The sequence below is a fragment of the Zootoca vivipara genome, chromosome Z2 (assembly GCF_965207765.1).
Source record: "Zootoca vivipara chromosome Z2, rZooViv2.hap1.1, whole genome shotgun sequence".
In the NCBI taxonomy this organism is placed as follows: Eukaryota; Metazoa; Chordata; class Lepidosauria; order Squamata; family Lacertidae; genus Zootoca; species Zootoca vivipara.
This window is the reverse complement of record NC_142585.1, coordinates 23,058,851-23,078,417: the sequence shown is the minus strand read 5'-3', so window position 1 is coordinate 23,078,417 and position 19,567 is coordinate 23,058,851. Positions and strand designations below refer to the sequence as shown.

The following is a 19,567-nucleotide window of genomic DNA, read 5'->3' as shown; positions in this document are numbered from 1 at the left end:
ATGTTTTGTTTTTTGAATGATAATGTAAACGATGATTCCCAGTCCGCCCACAATTTTAAGATCTGCGCCGCAGTTTTAAGAGTTTTGTGTTTGGTTTCTTTCTGCTGCGCTGCTGCCCATTCCCCTTATTCATATTTTCTTCCCCTCTCCCTCCCCCACCCCTCCTCTTCTTCTCTTGACAAGTAAGCTTGTTTGACGCCCAAGGGCCTCGGCTGCAAAAGTGCAATAAAACCGTGCCGATTAAAAGTTAAATACTGTAAATAAAACAAGTACTGTAGGCTAAACAAGCCGACCCAACTTCGCCAATCGCGAGCTGGTGACCGAGCGCTCCGAGCAAGCCGGCCGCCTTCGTCCAATAGCTGCGGTCGTCCAATAGCCGGCCCCGGCCAATCAGCGTCCGCGAAAAGCAATTTAGAGCCGCTCACATATCCGCGGCTCCGCGGGATCTTCTCTTTCTTGCCCTGACTTTGCTTGCGACGACTCCTAGACGGCGCGCACGCAGTAGTAACGCTTGACCATTGTGAAAGCAGGTGAGGGGAGGTGAGGGGGGGCGGGGAGCGGGGAGAGACCTTGGCTTGGCTGGGGATGGGGGGACCCCCACCTGCCGTGCCACCGCCGCCACCTGTGCTTTCCCCCCCGTTCTATTTAGGCAGGATGGAGCCCGTGACCCTCCCGAACGATGCTACCTTCGAGCGTTTCAAGGCAGAGTGCGAGTCCCAGCAGGGTTGGCTGAGCTGGTACGAGGGCTCTGGCATGTCCATCTGGGAGCAGGTGGTTCCCCATGCGGACCTGGCGGTGTACCACATCAAGGTGAGGCTGGACCCGGAGTTGGGTATGGAAGGGGCGATTCGGGACAGGGAGCGGACGGAGGCTCCTGGTCCCGGGAGTAAAGTTCTTTTCTCTCCCCCCCCCCCCCGCGCACTCTTCTACCTCTGCGCCACATGTGAATGCTAAAATACGTGGCTGCGGACCGTCGGGAAAGAGGTGCGCATTGGCCTGCGGGTGCTGGCCCGGTGCAAAGAGAGAGAGAGTTTCGGAGGTGTAATCTTGATTTTTATACGAAATGCTCAAAGCCTCAGAAGTGAGGAAAGAGTTAAATTTCTCCCTGCACAGCTGCTCCACACCACCACCACCAAAAAAAAAGCAGTTTGCACGGTATCTAGTTGAGCCCTTTTGCACAAGCTACTCCCCAGAATTTATTTAAACCACACTCTACCCGTCAAAAACTCTAGAATCCCAGGAATTGTAGTTTACCCTTCACAAAGCTGCAGTTCCCATCACCCTTAACAAACTACAGTCCCCGGAATTACTTTGGAGGTGGGGGAAGGGTGGTTTGAATGTATGGTATTTACACAGCCTCACTTGAGCCCCCAGGTTCGTTGGTAAAATATATTTTAATTCTGCTGTAAGTCTGTTATAATCTGGGTGTAGACCAGCAACCAAAATTTTGGTAGGGGAGGGCCACAGCTCAATAGAAGAGAATTTGCAGAAGGTTTTAGGAAGTGCACAAAAGGTTTAGGGGTATGCATACCCGTGCATACCCCCAGAAAAAAGCACTGGTTTTAGGTTCAATCCTTGGCATCTCTAGAAACTCTGGCAACTCACTGCCCATCAGTGTGGACAACATTGAGTTAAGTGGACAAATTGGCTGGGTTTGGAGCAAATAAAGCAGGGGATGGGGAAGGGCTTGATCCAGTCAAGATTAAGCACTCTTAGGTTTTTCCTGGTTGCAACAAGGGAAACTTCCTTTCTCTTTGGTGATTTCTCCGTGCAGCAATGGTGTGGACACATTTCACAGAATCACAGGCTTGTTGAGTTGGAAGGGACCATGAGGGTCATCTAGTCCAACCTGCTAGATATTTATTAAGCTTTCTTTATTTTATTTTTTATTGGCAGTAGTTCTATATGTATGCACTTTCCATGTTGCTTTTTCTGCACCATCTCTAGTTGCATGCTGGGAATGGGAGGGAGGAACAGGCTATAAATCATTACTTTAAAAAGTAATGAAAACATGTCCTTAATTCAGCAGGGCTGAAAAGTGATTGAGTCTTGATTAGAGTCATAGAATGCTTAAATGTACACAAGCTTTTGCAGCTGTCTGTTGAATGCCACAGGCTTTTTACAACATTCCTGGGAGTTATTTGGGTTCAGGAGTTGACTCTGAGGATGTGCCGCCATTTGAGAGCTGGTCAAGAGTGGGGAATCTTTTTCAACCCAGGAAACCTTTTGAGGGCCACGTGCCAGTGCCAGGTGGAGGCAGAGGCAAAAGTGGGTAGAGCAGTGGTGCTGTAGAATAGTTTCTAGACACACACTCACGTTGGTTTCTTTGTTCTCCATTCACACAACCAAGAGACACCATCATCTGAATTCCAAGGCACACCCCATTCATGCAGAAACACCCAGGATGTGAAGTGTGGCCAATGAGGGGGAGAAGAGTGTGCAGCCAGGGCCTGAGGTCACCTAGCTTGTAGTGTGCATACATGGTAACAACAAGGATGGAAAACTTTGTGACCTTCCAGATGTTCTGGACTCCATCATCCTGGATCATTGGTTAGCTGGGGTGATGAAAGTTGGAGCCCAGTGACATCTGGAAGGTCAGGGGTATTGCGTCTTGGGTTAGTGTTGGACTGGTTCAAGTCTCCACTTGGCCATGAAGCTCACCTGTTGCCTGTTGCATCACAGGAATTTTGTTGTGATAAAGAGGGGGCAGGGAGGAGAACCACAAACGTATTATTATTTTTAAAGCTGGGTACTCTCTTGTTAAAGATTTTTTTTTAAAAAAGACTCTGGGCAATGCACAACATATTTAAGAGCCCAGGTAACAAACCCCATAAAAATACACAAGGCAACCCCCAACACCAGCAGGAAAGAACTTCAGCAGCACAGTTAGCAGCAACCAACATTGTTGACATCTGAAAAAGGCTCGACAAAACAGTACCTTTTTGCAGGCATTCAGGAGGGACAAACAGGGAAACACAACTCCCTTTGTAAGAAATAAATCATGTACCCTTCCTGTATGCAGCTTTGTTCACAGGCAGAGAGAGTGTATCCAAAAGGTGTTAATCAAAGAGTGAAATGAAGGCTGGTATCTGGGATTGATGGAGATGAGGGGCCTGGAATGCTGTTTAATATGGCAGAAAACTTAGTAGGGGCTAAGCTTGATTGGAACTATTTTTCAGTTAGGATGTATAAGCCAACTGCTGCCTGTGTAGGTGATAACTAAATTGCAGGATGCAATGAACTTTAGCATAGCCTGGGAAAGCTGTGAAAGCCTGTGAAAGCTGCCTTCTCTTACAGACATAATAACTGGCAGAGACTAAACAATCATGATACCAATGTTTCATGAAGTCTTGGCCAAGCGTCAAAGATACTATGGTGATGATTGGGACAATGCAGCCCAGTAGCTGATGTGCTGCTGTTTGCTCTTCTAGGAGAATAGTAATATTCACAAGTGCAGCTTAATTCAGCTTTTGCCTTCCATGTAGGGCTGTGCACTGAATTCAGCAGGAAACCAAACTGAATCAGGTCCACCTGGAGTGATCTGGGGTTGTTGCAAGAGGTTTGGTGGCAGGGAGGAGGGGGAGAAGGACACACACAAGTAGCCTTGCATGCCTTGCCTTCCCTCCCTGGCCAGATGCTTACATGTGGTTTCCAACCCTGACTAAGCAGGGAAGTGTGGTACTTCTTCCCCATCTCCACTTGACTTTGCAAGGCCCCCAGATCAGTTCCAGGCTGGATTGGGCCCTGACTTAGATCCCAGAGAGGCCATGTACAGCCCAAATCTCTTGGATCTGCAGTAATTCCATTGTAAAATTTGAAATGTTAATATGAAGAGCAAAACAGAGTGACCTGGAGACCCAAGTCATAGAGGAGAAAGTAAGACTTGGGTATGCTTAGCCTGGAAAAGTGATGTAATATTATCAAATGTTTGAAGGGCTGTTATATAGAAGATGAAGCTGGTTTGCTTTCTGTTGCCCTGGAGGGTAGGGTGCAAGCCAGTGTTTCATGCATGGCCTGCCTGTGTGCTTCCCATTGGGACACTGTGAGAACAGGATGCTGGCCTATTGGCCTGATCCTGCAGGCTGTTTTCATGTTTTTTGGAGAGATTGTCCCAAGGGTGTCTACTGAAGATCACTTAATGTCTTGTATCTATGACTTAATTTGCATGGGGGATCAGCCCTGGACTCATGAAGCAGCTGTAAAATGAGTTTAGCTGAGTGCAGAGGTGCCAGCTTACGAGGGCGACTATGCACTCAGAGGAGGAGAAGGAGCCTTTGCACTTTTGGGACACTAGCCCTCACCAGCCCAAACCCCCAAAACATAGTGGGGGTCCCAAAAGGGCTTGGCCCCCTGGAGCTGGCGCCCCTGGCTGAGTGTGTGCTCCCTTGCAACAATCGGCCCACTGGAATTGTGATATGGAACTTTTGGTTGTTGCATTTTAACCCTGCTGCCCTTTTAAAGTAGAGGTGGGGAGTTTGTAACCCTCCAGGTGTTGTTGGACTCTTAACTCCCACCCAGCAAGGCCTGGGTTGGTGGAAGTTCTGGTCCAACAATATCTGGAGCTGGAGGGCCACAGTTTCCCATCCCTGCTTTTTAAAGGATGGCTGCTCCCCCTTCTTCTTTCAGCCTCACAAACAGCCCTGTGAAGAGTTTGACTGAGAGGTGTAGACACCTGGCTCCTTTCACAGTTAGAGAACACTTCGATAGAAGTCCTCCTCTTGATTTTTAGAAGACCAGAAAAGAGAGTGTATTATAGAATATCGGCTGAACTTCATCCCACTCACAGCAAATGCCCTGAGCTTTTTTGAGAACTAGTGTCAGATTCAGGTTCTATTGAGCTTGTGCATTTTGCAAATGTATTTATTTATCGTGTTTATATTCCACCTTTTATCTTCTGAGGATCTCAAGGTGGTATATATGGTTCTTCTGCTCCTCGTTTCATCCTCACAACAACCCTGTGAGGTAGATTAGGCTGAGGGACAATGGATGGGCGATGATCACCCAGTGAGCTTCATAGCTGAGTGAGGATTTGAACCCTGGTTTCTCATGTCCTAGTCTGACGCTCTAAGCACTACACCATACTGCCTCACAGTTGAAAGTGCATTCCTTCAGGGCCTGTTGTGTTCAGGCAGGCAGCTACAGTGATCATAGGACAATTTCCATGCCTGTGGTGAACATTGTGTGGTGTGCACTGGGGAAGGTATGCTAAGTAGAATGAGCAAGTGTAACTCAGAAAACAGGAAATGTCAGGATGACTGTGGAGCCCAAAAGAAAAAAGAAAGAAAGGCTGCCCACTTGCATGATGTCATTGTTTGTCTCTTTCTCATTTTTAACTGCGTGACAACAACAGGAAACCTCCTTTACATGGGATGTCAGACCAAAGAGCTTTTCAAATAATTGATGGAGAATGTAGCAATTTCTCCCCATGTTCAGTTCGGTTGTAAATTTGCTAGTCAATTTGCAGGAAAGGGCTATAGCTCAGCAGCAGTGCATCTGCTTTGCATGCAGAAGGTCCCAGGTTCTATCCCTGGCATCTTCAGGTAGGGTTGGGAAGAGACTCCTGGTCTGAAATCCTGGAGAGCCTGCTGCCACTCAATGTAGACAATACTGAACTAGGTGGACCAAAGGTTTTACGAAACCCTCTCTTTGCTCCACCGTTGGAGGCAGCATGCTTGGTAGAAAGAGCGCTGTTGTGCTCAGGTCCTGCTTGGTGGCTTCCAACCATGGACATCTGGTTGGCCACTATGAGAACAGGATGCTAGGCTAGTTGATTTAGCTGTAGGGCTCTTCTTCGGTTCAGCGTTCAGTGCCAAAGGCAGTATGCCTCTGAATATCAGCACAGGGAGAATGAGGTGGTTGCTTCTGGTCACTGATCTGGCTTTGTCATGAAAAGGCAGCAAACTGTTGATTATTTTGGATGCTCTTCCCTCACCACTAGAAGGTCAAAAGTCAACGGCCAATCAGGCATCACCTCCAAAGAGGAAGTGCATTTACTAAAGTGGACATCAATTTGCATAATATTTGCATATTCTTGAAGAACCCCCTGGATCAGGCCAAAGGTACATGTAGCACACCATCTTGGTCCCACAATGGCCAACCAGATGCCTCAATGCGATGCCCAAAAGCAAGCCATTAGCACAACAACAAGTCTCCCTACCTGCAGTTTCCAGCAGCTGGTATTCAGTTTTGATTCCCAGAAACTGATATTGCTGGACAAACTATTCAAGCAGTAGAGTGGACTTCATTGACTAGGTGAGGTTGAGAAGCTTCTACCTCCTGAAACCAAGCTTCGTTCCTTGGTCCAGTGGTCATGTAAACACCACATCAGGTTTTATTTATATAAACATGATTCCCCTTCTTCCTTGACAGGGTTCAAGGTGGTGTATGCAAAGCTCCCGGTTGATATTCCATTCAAACACTGACCAGGTTGGTCTATCAAGCTCAGTATGGTCTACACTGAATGGCAGCATCTCTCCAGGGCTTCAGATGGGAGGCATTCCCAGCCTTACGTGGAGAGGCCAGGGATTGAACCTGTGACCTTTCGCACCCAAAGCAGACACTCAGCAGGCTTGTTCCATTTTACACCATGGTCTGAGGTTCTTCACTACTCTGGTGTTTTGACAGTGTTCTTCCTTCCACCCGCAGGGCATCAGTCACATGGCAGGGGTCAAGGCAGAGACAGCATATGATGTCCTCCATGACACTGAGTACCGCGGCATGTGGGACATAAACCTTGTTGAGACGCATGAGATCGCCCGTCTCACAGAGAATGCTGATGTTAGCTACTATGCATGTAAGTAAGGATGGGCACCCCAATACCACCACCAAACCACATGAACTAGTGCAGGTGTGGCCCACATTGCCATCTGGGCAATCTTCCAGAGGTCACGTGCCCAATGAGGGTCAAGGCCAGGGGCAAAATGGAGTGTAAGAGCAAATCACATTTGCACTTCCCTCTCTGTTCTCCATCCAGCCAAGGAAGAGGCATTGCATTCCAGCCATGTAAACACACTTAAAGGGGGTGTTGAAGTGACAAGGGTGAGGAGTGTGTCTTGGGGAGAATCCTGGGAGCCTGATAAAGGGACCTAAAGGGCCACTGTTGGCATCTGGGCCTGATGAGTTGTGGGTCACCTGGCAAACACAATGAGATTTGGTACCAAAGTCAGAAAAAATGCTGATGGGTTCCTAAGCTTTAAAGTTCCTAGCTCCAAGGACCACAAACACCCACCCTCCTCCATCACTGGCCATACTGTTTGAGGCTGATGGGAGTTGGGAATCCCCGGGCACAAGTCCCCCATCCCTGTTCCTACCTCTTCAGTAGCCAAAGTCTTGTGGCACATTTCTGATGGCATGGACTTGTGATGCGGATGAGGAATTGTGGAACGTTAACCTGAGAAATATTAGCAGAGGAGTTCAGAGGGAAATGGAAACAGGATGATAACGCTGACGCTTAGGTGTATGTAAAATAATGGCATTGACCGTTGCGAAAGTAGTGTTTATAAAAACATCCTGGCATCGAATCAACCCTACTTTGTGAATTATCACTGTAATTAAGGTGCCACAAGCCTCTCTTTGTTGCTTCCGCTGCAATGGATTAACTAGAGGGTTCTCTAGTTATGAGGTTTGCAAAGGTAATCTTGCAGGTATGTAAGCAATGTGTGATGTAATTTCAAGACACTGGGAGGATTAGTAGTCTGGGCTGTGGGGTGCCTTGGTGTTCTTCCTTCTCTGGGGCAGTACCTCATTCACCCTCATGGACCAGCCTCCGCTGCTTAAAGATCCACCTCAACTATGTTATGTGATCATGATCCAGCTACCTTCCACCTGCTGTTGATTTGGTGGTGTTCTCTCTAAAAAAAGAACATCTGTGGAACACTACGCTACATGATAGTAACCACATCCCGTTTGGTCCTTAGCCAGCAGCAAAACTATATCTGCTGAGCTACTCCAGGTTGTTGTAATGAGAGTGTAATGAGAGAGGACTATGCAGCTTTGTCCAGGGCTGCGAAACCGTTTTCCAACCCAAGGGACACATTCCCCTCCTGGAGAGCCTGCCCAGGGCTGAATGATGGGGTGGCTGGGGCAGAGTCAAAATAAATCCAAAGACAAAATTCACAAGTTAAGCTAGTTTCTTCACACACACACACTTCCCTTTCTATCCTCATCCCATCCAGGTAAGCAATAATCAGGTACGGAAAAGAAGTCAAAGAAGGATGCAAATCCAGAGTGCTGAGTCAGAGTGGGTGTGTGGCCTTTGGGGACTCTTGAGGTTCTCCATCCATGATTTAGTCTTTTAGCTCATTATTATTACCACCCTCATCATTGCCAGGCAGCCTAACTTGATAGCCATGGTTGATGAGACAACAATGTCTGTGGACTCAAGGTGGTGGAAGAGAGCTGTGTTAGATGGATTGATCAGAAACATTCTGGTAGTGCAAGGCAGGTCCCTGACTTGAGAGTTGGTCAACGCTTGAAACGGGTATTCTGTTTTGTGTAAGAGAGAGAATGCCTCTCCCACGATGGTGCCTGCTTTTTAGCTACCTGGCTCACTTCTTTCTGGAGGTCAAATAGCCTTGGGGATTAGCAGTGGACACTGCTAAAAAAAACCACAACTTGGTGGAAAGGAAGGATCAGGCTCATAGAGCAGTATAGTCCACAACATATAGGGGTGTGTTTGCCTTGCATCTCTCAACTATGTGAACCTGCAACACATAGTTGTAGCATGAAGAATTCCTGTTCAGGTTTCCAGCCAGCCATGCCTGATTTCAGGATACCCTGTTGCATTTTCCCTCCCCCTCCAACAGACACTCAACAGTCAGTACAGTATGCTCAGTCCTCAAAAGGCATTCGGCTTGCTTGTCCTCCTCCTCTTCCCTCTTCCTCCTGCCACCCGCTTTTCTATTTCTGCAAACGTTGCCTGCTGCTGATACCTTCCTTTCATGCACAGGTGGTGCAATTTTTCTTCTCTTCTGTGCTTGGATGGGGGATATAGGATCTGTGTGCAAGGCCTCTCTTTACTTGAGACAACCTGCTTGGACCTTTGACACATTCCCTGTGTTGCTTTGCCAAAGCAAGTTGAGCTCTCACTTTCGTTTATGCGACACAGGTGCCGCCCCCCCCCCGGCCATTCTAATTAAAAAGCTAAGGTGCCTGGGACTTGTAATTGCAATGGCAACAACTCACTCGCCTTACTGCTATTCAAAGCTTAATAGAAATTTAAAATGGAAATCTTATGAAATAGATTTATGAATGATATAGAATGAATATGAATGAATACAAATTTAGATGAAATCATTAGCAACTGAATGTGATCTGCATGGTGTAGGTGCAATGTTGAACTGCCTTTCTCTCCCCACCTTCTCCCTTGGATTAGGGAAGTGCCCAAAGCCGTTAAGGAACAGAGATGTGGTGACTCTGAGGTCATGGAGAGTCCTGGATAAGGCTTATATTATCCTCAACTTCTCTGTTAAACATCCGGTAAGTGAGCAAGGGAAAAATTACGAGATTCAGGTGGGTAATGGATTGGGGTGTGTGTGCTTAGGTCTCCTCTCAGAGACCCTCTATAGCATTTCATTAGGGAAATGGAGCTTCATCCACCCGCTTGGTAAAGCAGGTTCTCCCCTTAAAGGAGAAATGGGTTGCGGAAGGGTTAACAAGACATCCCAGGGTTGGTTGGGCGGGTCAGTTTGGATGGCCACATGTGTGATTGGTGGGTGTGCTGTTGCTGGGGAATTTTGCATGTAGCAAATAATTAATTGACAGCCTTAGCCCCATATATGCTTAGCAAGCAGCTTTAACCCACTTCTACTGCTCGCAACGAATCTCCCGCCCGCCCTCCTCTAATTTTAGATGTTCTTTGCATTGACCTTGCTGCGCCTGTCATGGGGTCACCTGTTTTGGATCAGGGGCCTGGTAGGAATTTGTCCACTTGGCTGATTGGCTGCTGCCAGGTGGTTTTGCCTACTGCGTAGCAATAAGTCACAACTTGTAAGGTTGCGGTTAGGCATTGGTTCAAATTGAATGATGGAGGGGTACGGATTTTGGTTGGGCCTGCCCCTCATGGTTGCTGCTGCCTTTATGGGTATTCTGTTAAAGGAATCCTGGGGCTCCACATGTTTGTCCGTTTATCCCTGCTAGGGGCCAGGATCGTGCATGAGCCTCGGGGAGCATCTGAGGGATGAGGTCAAGGGCTTGGGCCCCTCCCAGAGGGTCTTCACCTACTGGCTCCCCTACCAGGCTAGCAGGAGTCAGATCTGTCCCAGGTGGGTGACAGATGGCGGGAACCAATTCCTAAGCAACCACTCACATCAGTTGTATTTAAATAAAGTTGTGGCCAAAATTAATGCCAAAAACCTCAAACTTAAATATTGTGTGGAGTGAGAGTTTTTTGGGGGATGTCTTGGTACCTCGGCACGCAAGTACGCAATGAGACCCACAACGGCTGAATATACTGTCACATACTAAGGGCTTGTTCACACTTCTGCACTTGTCCCTTGCCTAGAAAGTGATTTTTTTATTCCACTTGTCCTGTGCTTTTTAGGCACAGGTCTGAGTGGTTTTTTGTTTGCTCTGCCGCGTTCCCCGGGAAAACCGGGGAATTGGTGCATACATCAATCTTGCGGAAAACCCAGTTGCCATTTGTTCTGATTCAGTGCTAAACCACGAGTTTTCCCCAGGGGAAAGCAGTGGGTTAAATGGAAAGCAGTGGGTTAAATGGAAGTGTGGCTGAGCCCTAAGTCAGACCTTTAGCTCCATTTAGCTCACTCACTACCAGCAGCTCTTTGGGGTTTCAGGCAGGCTCACCTTGGTGAGATGGAGCACCTGCTTTATTACAATGCTTAGTTCTCTGGATGACAGAGCTGAGAGACACTTCACACGACTGAGCTGTTGGTGGTAAAGTTGGCAGCCTCTTGGGAATAAGGGTCCAGTCCTTTGAAGCCTGCCTTCTATTATTGATGTGTTGTTGTTTTTTATTGCTACTTCTGTATTTTGGTGTGTTACAATGCAGTTTTCATGGGCTTTGGCTAGCACACTAAACTGATTGTTGAGTACCCCTTAGTTACCTGATGGGAACTCAGTCTCAGGGAGGAGGGGAAGGGGAGGCCTCTGTACCAGAAATTGATCCATCAGCTGATTGCCTGGCTTTTTACTATGCAGAATTACCCTCCACGCCAGGGCACGGTGCGGGCTGCCTCGCATTTGGCTGGATACCTGGTGCAACCAACTAGACACGACAGTTGCATGTTGACTTACCTGGTACAGCTTGACCCTAAAGGTGAGTCAGCATTCTATAGACTATTTAGCACAGCGTTATTATTATTATTATTATTATTATTATTATTATTATTATTATTATTATTTATTATGAACAACTGCTTTTCACCATCTAGATCTCAAAGTGGCTTACAATAATAAAAATATATAATATGCAGTATTTGAGGCATAATGTAGAACGTCATGAATTTAAAATCTTGGGGATTTTAACAAAGAGCATCTGTCAGGGATGCTGGTGGCTACCCTCAAGTGACGACACTCCACACCGACGTGTCTTTAAGACTTTTATTGGTGCATACTTATTCACAGTGCAAGAGATAAGAGAAACATGACTGTTCAGTCTTTATCAGAATCTCGCAATGGCGCTTTCCGACTACGCGCACAGCAAAGTAGTTTGGGGACCCCCTCACTCCTACGGGAGCTGGCACACCTCAAATCAGGCATTGGGGGAGAAGGGTGCCTGTCCGATGCTCCTCCGCTGGCCATTTCCTGTATAGGAGCTCTAGGCTGCAGTCGCGGCTCTTGGATGCTGTCGGAGCCCTGTACCAACCCACTCACCTCCTCCTGCCCTTCACTGGACCCCCTGCTGGAGCTCTGACTAGTTGAGGAGCTGGACTTTATGATGGGGGGGCTGCTCTCTGTAACTCCGCCCCCTTACAGCATCAAAACATTTTAAAACATTAGGGAAGCATTTGCGATTCCAAAGCCTCCAGAAATAAAATTAAAAATCCATCTTGATCAGGCACCTGAAACTCAGCAGAGGCAGTGTTGGGAGGGAGTTTCACAGAGTTGGGGCCCACAACAGAGGAGGCACAGCTTCTTGTTGACATGAGTTGTGCTTCTGGCCTGGCATTGGGGGGGGACCACTAATACCTCATATTACCTCAGCAGTCAACTAAAGATGTGCAGTATATCCTGGACCTGTTATTTTCGTACATTACTACAGAAATCTTCACCTGGGCTGGTGAAAGAGTTCATTGGAGTCATTTAGGTCATATGGTCCTAAGACCTACTTGGAGGCAAGATGTTGCTCTAGTAGATGCAATCATTTATTTTTATTTTTTTGAAATACCTAAACTGGGAACATCCATATTCTTCTTAGGCACCATTCCTGTTCTGAATTGTTCTCCGGGTACTTTTCTCAACCTTAAACTTGTGCTCGGTCTATTTAGTGAACAGAGAAACCTTTCTTCTGCCTGACATCCATGTATCTGGATCTTCCTTCTGTGCATCTGAAAACTATCGTCTTAGAATCATAGAATCATAGAGTTGGAAGAGACCACAAGGGCCATTCAGTCCAACCCCTGCCAAGCAGGAAACACCATCAAAGCATTCTTGAAATATGGCTGTCAAGCCTCTGCTTAAAGACCTCCAAAGAAGGAGACTCCACCACACTTCTTGGCAGCAAATTCCACTGTCGAACAGCTCTTACTGTCAGGAAGTTCTTCCTAATGTTTAAGTGGAATCTTCTTTCTTGTAGTTTGAATCCATTGCTCCGTGTCCGCTTCTCTGGAGCAGCAGGAAACAACCTTTCACCCTCCTCTATATGTCATCCTTTTATTGTCATTTTTATTGTCACAGTTCACTATCCTTGAACTGTGGTGCCCAGAACTGGACACAGTACTCCAGGGGAGGTCTGACCAGAGCAGAATACAGTGGTACTATTACTTCTCTTGATCTAGACGCTATACTCCTATTGATGCAGCCCATAATTGCATTGGCTTTTTTAGCTGCTGCATCACACTGTTGACTCATGTCAAGTTTGTGGTCTACCAGGACTCCTAGATCCTTTTCACATGTACTGCTCTCAAGCCAGGTGTCTCCCATCCTGTATTTGTGCCTTTCATATTTTTTTTTTGCCCAAGTGTAGTACTTTACATTTCTCCTTGTTAAAATTCATCTTGTTTGCTTTGGCCCAGTTGTCTAATCTGTTAGAGTCATTCTGAAGTGTGATTCTGTCCTCTGGGGTATTAGCCACCCCTCCCAATTTGGCGTCATCTGCAAACTTGCTCAGGATGCCCTCAAGCCCATCATCCAAGTCATTGATAAAGATGTTGAATAAGACTGGGCCCAAGACAGAACCATGTGGCACCCCACCAGTCACTACTCTCCAGGATGAAGAGGAGCCATTGATGAGCACCCTTTGGGTTCGGTCAGTCAGCCAGTTACAAATCCACTGAATGGTAGCATTGTCTAGCCCGCATTTTACCAGCTTCTTTACAAGAATATCATGGGGCACCTTGTCAAAGGCCTTGCTGAAATCAAGATAAGCTATATCCACAGCATTCCCTTCATCTACCAGGCTTGTAATTCTGTCAAAAAATGAGATCAGATTAGTTTGACATGACTTATTTTTCTTGCAATTTCCAAAATCCATATAGGGGCCAACCAGTCCTAACTGGACCTCCGCTAGGGGCTTACCTGGTGGTAGCAACTGTGAGGGAAGCCATTTCAATTCCCTCCAATGTAGAGCCATGTCAAAGCTTTGTGGAAATTATAATGGTCACCCACCACCACCACCACCAGATTAAGCTCACTGCTGTGAGCCCACCAGAACGTTTCACTGTGGCGTACCACAGGACAATTTGCTGAGGGCTTCCTCAAACCTGGAACCAGACCTGTCAGCATTAGTGGAGTAGGAGAGCTGAAAATAATGCCAATATATTCCACATCTGGTAACCCTTTGATTTCAGGTAGTACATGGGTAGAAGAGTCTAAAAAGGCTAGGACACAAATGATCAAGGCCCTCTAGCAGCTACGGTGGCTCATTCGTCAGAAGTAATATATTTCATGTTAACTCTGTAAGGGAATACTTGACTCTGACCAAACTAAGCTGCATAGTTCCGGAGGCTTAGTTCTGGAAAGCTCAGGAACCAAGAAGACCAAAACTTCAATAAAGAGACCACTGTAAGCAGATGGGAACATTAGCAAGATTGCAATAACACTTGTAATGTAGCTAGTACTATGAACACAATGATGTTATATAAAATATAAATTATTGGAAAAGATGCAGTAGAAAAGGTTTAATAAAAGGACCCATGGAGGGGAGGTGGGAGGTCTAGAGGTTAGGAGGAATCTAAATGTGTATGTGAATGGTAATATTGTTATAATATACTTGTACAATCAAATAAAAATATTTCAAAAAATAGAACAAAATATACATTTTGAATCTTCTAATATCTTTGCCATAGTAAGTTGTGCTGCAGTCATCAGGTAATAAGATCCTTGTGGGAAAGTTGTTGATTAATTTGAGTACTATTTTACCTTTTGCCTTTACTATGATAGAAATGCTGTTTTAGGATCAAAGGAAGTACTGTATCTTGCTTTGTGATCAAACCTGCTTCATGAAAAGCATATATGCTTCACAAGGCATAAAACTATTTAAAGCTGAATTTGAAGAAAAAGAAGAAGAAGAAGAAAAGGAATATGCTCTAGTCACAGTGACTAACCAGATTTCTCAGTGGTGGCCAAAGTGTTAAGTGAGAAAAAAACAAGTAGATTAAAAAAGAATAAAGGCTCTGTGTAGGAGGTACAGTTAACTCGCATCTTCCAGGTTTGTGATTCCATGATTCTATCCTACACTGATTTTACTTACTTTAATTCAGCTTTGTGTGGGTGCGCGAGTAAATAAACAAATGGAGAGCTGAGGAAACCTGCTCTCCATTTATCCCACCACCACCACGCAATGCTGTAATTGCAGGATTACCCAGCTTTCAGAAGGTGGCGCGGGGGCTCTGGCTGCATCCTAGAGCCCTTGTGACGCCTTTCCAAAGCTGGGTCAGGACGGATGGACGGATTTGGGAAAGAGGCATGAGCGCCCTGGCATGGTCCTAGAGCCATCCTTTCTCCTCCCCAAAGCTCTGCAAGTGCTTACTAGGCTTTCAGAAGCAGGAGGGAGGACTCTAGGACCCTGCCGGAGCACTAGCTACTGCTTCCCAGAGCCAGGTAAACAGCCCTCCAAATTGGCGCTTCTAGGGTTCCTGGGTTTAGTATTTTTTTGCACATACACATGGACCCCCAGAACCGAACCCTCACATAAAATGTGAGTTACCTGTTAACCGTTTAAAAATGAATTGCAAACACTAGACAGGCTAGATGATTTTTCATCTACTGCAAATCAGCTTCCAACATCTGCATTATGGGAAATTTGTTTGCCGCAGCCCATTGTCAGTAGCAATCATGCACCTGCTCATCTATCAAATAATCCTGGGAACCATTGTTAAGGGAATTGTAACCTCTCTGAGGAGAAAACTACAGTTCCCATTATTCTTTTGGGGGGGGGCATGTGCTTTAAATGTATGCTGTGTATGTGACCGAGGTTAATTTTTTTTCTCATCTTTCCTGCCTCCCCCCCTTTCCAAACTAGGATTTCTGCCCAAGTGGATTGTGAACAAAGCTGCTCAATTCCTGGCACCAAAGGTGAGTGAGGCAGAATAATAGTTTAAGAGTTGGAAGGGACCACGAGGGTCATTTAGTCCAACCCCCTGCAATGCAGGAATCTTTGGCCCAACCATGGGGCTCGAACCCATGACCCTGAAATTAAGGGTCTCATGCTCTACCAACTGAGCTATCCTGGGGCTCCAGTGATCTGGTTCCTCTTGTGACGAGCATCAGTTCAGCCAGTGTAATATTATGTGGGATGGATTTGCAGAAAGCCCTCTTTCTCTGCCCAGAGAGAGGGTTCCCCCTGCATTGTTGGTTATGGAGCACAGTGGGCTAAGAGACTGAGCTGTGAATCAGAAAGTCCTCAGTCTGAATGTTTCCTCTACCCTGATGAACCCACTAGATAGCCTTAAGCAAGCCCCTGCTTTTCTGCCATAGCCCTTCAACTGCCATATAGGAATAGTCAGGGCCGGCCCTACGTATAGGCTGGGTGGCACAGGGCACCATGGCGCCGGCCTGCCAGGAGGGCACCGTGAGCTGCACCCGCCCGCTTGCCGGCCGGTCCGCCGCGCAGCTGCTCGCTCCGCCCACCGCGCTGGGAAAAGGGGCGGGAGGGCGCCGGACAGATCCGGCGCACCATGGCGCGAGGGGCGCTTAAGACGGCCCTGGTAATAGTAATTTGGACCCACTTTTATATAAGTGGAGGACCTTTTTTCAGCCTGGGGACCAGGTGCCCGTGGTGGGCAGGTTCAGAGGCCAAAGCGGGTGGAGCAGTAGATTTTAGCTTTGTATAGCAGGCTAGAGGCATTACCAAAGTTCAAAAACACAGGCAGAGGACCTTCTCGGTAGTGGTGCCCACTCTGGAACGCCCTCCCATCAGATGTCAAGGAGATGAGCAACTAGACACGTTTAGAAGACATCTGAAGTCAGCCCTGTATAGGGAAGCTTTTTAATGTGTAATGTTTTATGAACTTCTATGTTGGAAGCCGCCTAGAGTGGCTGGGGCAACTCATTCAGATGGACGGGGTACAGATAATAAATTAGTACCGTAGTAGAAGTAGCCCCGCAAAAACATCCAAAGAGGGTGCAGATCAGGGCTGGTGAAGGGTCTGAGGTGAGTCCCAAGGGCTTGGAGGGAAGGGACTGTGCTTGGGCCCCCAGGCCTGGGGTTTACCATCCCTGCTTTATAAGGCTATGTTAGGCAGGCTTAGCGAACATGGTGGCCTCCAGATGTTCTGGACTACAGCTCCCATTATCCCTGACCATTGGCCACGTTGGGTGGAGATGATAGGGCTTGGAACCCAACAACTTCTGCAAAGCACTATGTAAGCTGCTCCTATTGTAAGGATGTCAACCAGATAAGGCACACGAAGCACTTCGACATGAAAAAGAAGCAAAGGGCTGTGTAGAACACTGCTGGAAAAGCACTTGTTTCTGGGACATTTCCCATACCCTTCAAATTCTTGTCTGTGAGTTCTTGCAGACTCAAAAGGCTGCAATCTTTCTTTCTTTTCTTTTTTGGGCAGAAGGAGGGAGGGTGGGAACAGATGGAAATTGAGTGTCTCAGAATACTAGATTTTTTATTTTATTTTTATTGCCCATCACCAGTTTACACACACCTTTGGGTATAGGGCGGCATAGAAATTAATTACATAAATACTGTTTAGCACACCTGGACAGCAGCTGAGCCCATGTTCCTGGCTATAGGGTAGCCTGCCTCTCCAGTTTTGCCCAGGTACCTGACTGGCAGCTCAGTAGACTAGAGGCAAAACTACCCCAGAAGCCCAGGGGTTGCACACATTGCAAACTGGAATGGCATTCAGATCATCAATTTGTAGAAGAGCACATGATTTGCATGTCAAAGTTCAGAAGTTCAGTTCCAGGTGTCTCCAGGTAGAAAGGTGCCTGCCCAAAGCGCTGGAGAGTCACTTCCGGTCATCGTCTACAATACTGAGCTTAGATGGACCAGTATTGTGATTATGTAGAAGATGGCTTTCTATATCTTTATTTAAATCTGCCATTAGTTCAGAACCAGGAAGGACTGGAACCTTGCTTTATTTTTAGGGGAAGGGTTTACCAAACTTGGGTCTCCGGCTGGTTTTGGACTACAGTTCCCATCATCCCTAGCTAGCATGACCAGTGGTCAGGGAGGATGGTAAAATTACCAGCCCCAACAGCAGCTAGAGACCCAAGTTTGGAGGAGCATTGCTCTAATTCCTGTGTTCTGTTGTGGGTGGATGCCTCTTCAAGTCCTGAGTAGGGATTTGAGGCAGGTGATCTCACATGGTACCTTTTAGTTGTCCAACATGGTTCATGAACCTTCCTGTCCAGAGCACTTTGGTGGGTGGTACAGTTCCAGGTTTATGTGGGATTTTCTTGCCATTGCGCTCATCACACAGAGAAGTCCAATGTGGGCATGTTTTGACCTTCTCTCTCCTCTCTCTCCCTGCCCCGGCTTGCGGGATCAGTTGATGAGGAGGCTGTATAAAGCCTGCTTGAGATACCCCTCCTGGAAGCAGGAGAACAACATGCATTTGAAGCCTTGGCTGCACCCCGAGCAGAACCAGCTCCCCACCATGTTGCTGTCTGAGTTGGCTCTTCAGCATGCCTCCTCCCTGGAGAACATTGATGAGAGCAGCGTTGCAGAATCCAAGGATCAGCAGGGAGAAGCCAGCGAGTCCGACTGACTCTATTCACTTTGTGCTTTTTCTCAGTTTAGGGACATTCTCTAGTCTGTCACTGTGCCTTTCTGAGAAATGAGAAACGATTTCTGTTTATTTCACTTGGTGGGGGTTATTCTCTCTCAAGCACCTGTTGCAAGCTTGTGGTCAGAGGGGCAACTCTCTGTCAAGACCATCTTCCTGTGTTCTTAGCTGTTCTCCCCAAGGAGGGGAGAAGGCTTGTAACTGTAGAGCTGCAGTATTTAATCAGTTAATTTGTTTGTTTTCAGAAGACCTTTTGAACCAGGGAAAGGCTGCATATTGTGCTTATTTTGGATCAAGAGAATAATATAATAATTGGTGGCTGGCTGTGCCAATTCTTGGATGAGCTTCAGGAAATTGATGCAGTTAGATAATTTTGAGATACTTTATTTAATGGTTTTGTGGGGGGGGGGCTGTTTTATTTCAACAGATTTATTTGTTGCCTATGAAACTTCTCTAGGTGACTTACATAAATTTGATGGTTGTCTTTTTGTGTGTAATGCAATGATAAAACAACCTCTTCTCCCCAAATAAACAACTGCAAATAATAAAATGCAATTTGGTGGTACATGTGTATTATTTCAAAATGTGGGAAGCCAGCTGCGGTGTTTTACCGGGGGGGGGGGAGGACACCTGTCCCCAAGTCCTGCCTGCTTAACATTGTTTTTGTGTTCAGTGAGATGCACATTCAAAAGGGCAATTAGTCAATAATGCATGTGCCCACATACTTGCTTCCATGCACACTGATTTGAATATGTGCTTTTCAGAGGAAAGAACGAGAAGCAACCTGATTGAGTAGTAATTTAGGAAAGCAAGGTTAGCCAAGCCACTTAACAGACTTTATTTAGCCAAAAGTGACTGATTTTGTTAAATGATTTCTTGTGTGTTTTACTTTGCAAGACAGCCTAAGAGTACTGGCTCCTGATTTAACACATGATGTGTGCCCCCCCTGCCACTTCAACACAGAGAGATTCATGGAGCAGCTTGCAAGGTTTGCGATATGGTAAATCACAGGCCAAATTGCTATTTTTGTACACTGCCTAGCGATGATTTGGAGGCTAGGCAGCGTACAAAAATAGAGTTCATATTTTAATAGGAAGAAAAACAAGATTTCAAAATACAGTAATGTAATATTTTAAACAGCCAGATAAAATCACTGAAGGGAAGCATGTTCAATAAAACACAATAGCTCAGCCAGATGAAAAGCA

At 46.5% G+C, this 19,567-nt stretch overlaps 1 protein-coding gene across 1 annotated transcript; it reads left to right on the top strand.

The window, feature by feature from the left end:
- The first annotated feature begins 276 nt into the window (after window positions 1-276).
- Window positions 277-18,917, top strand: LOC118078277 (START domain-containing protein 10-like). The gene is made up of 7 exons (XM_035102073.3): window positions 277-530; window positions 650-810; window positions 6,646-6,793; window positions 9,374-9,477; window positions 11,158-11,275; window positions 15,641-15,693; window positions 18,126-18,917. The coding sequence occupies exons 2-7, from the start codon at window positions 655-657 to the stop codon at window positions 18,342-18,344; spliced, it is 798 nt and encodes a 265-aa protein (XP_034957964.1). The 5' UTR covers window positions 277-530; window positions 650-654; the 3' UTR covers window positions 18,345-18,917.
- The last annotated feature ends 650 nt before the right edge of the window (window positions 18,918-19,567 follow it).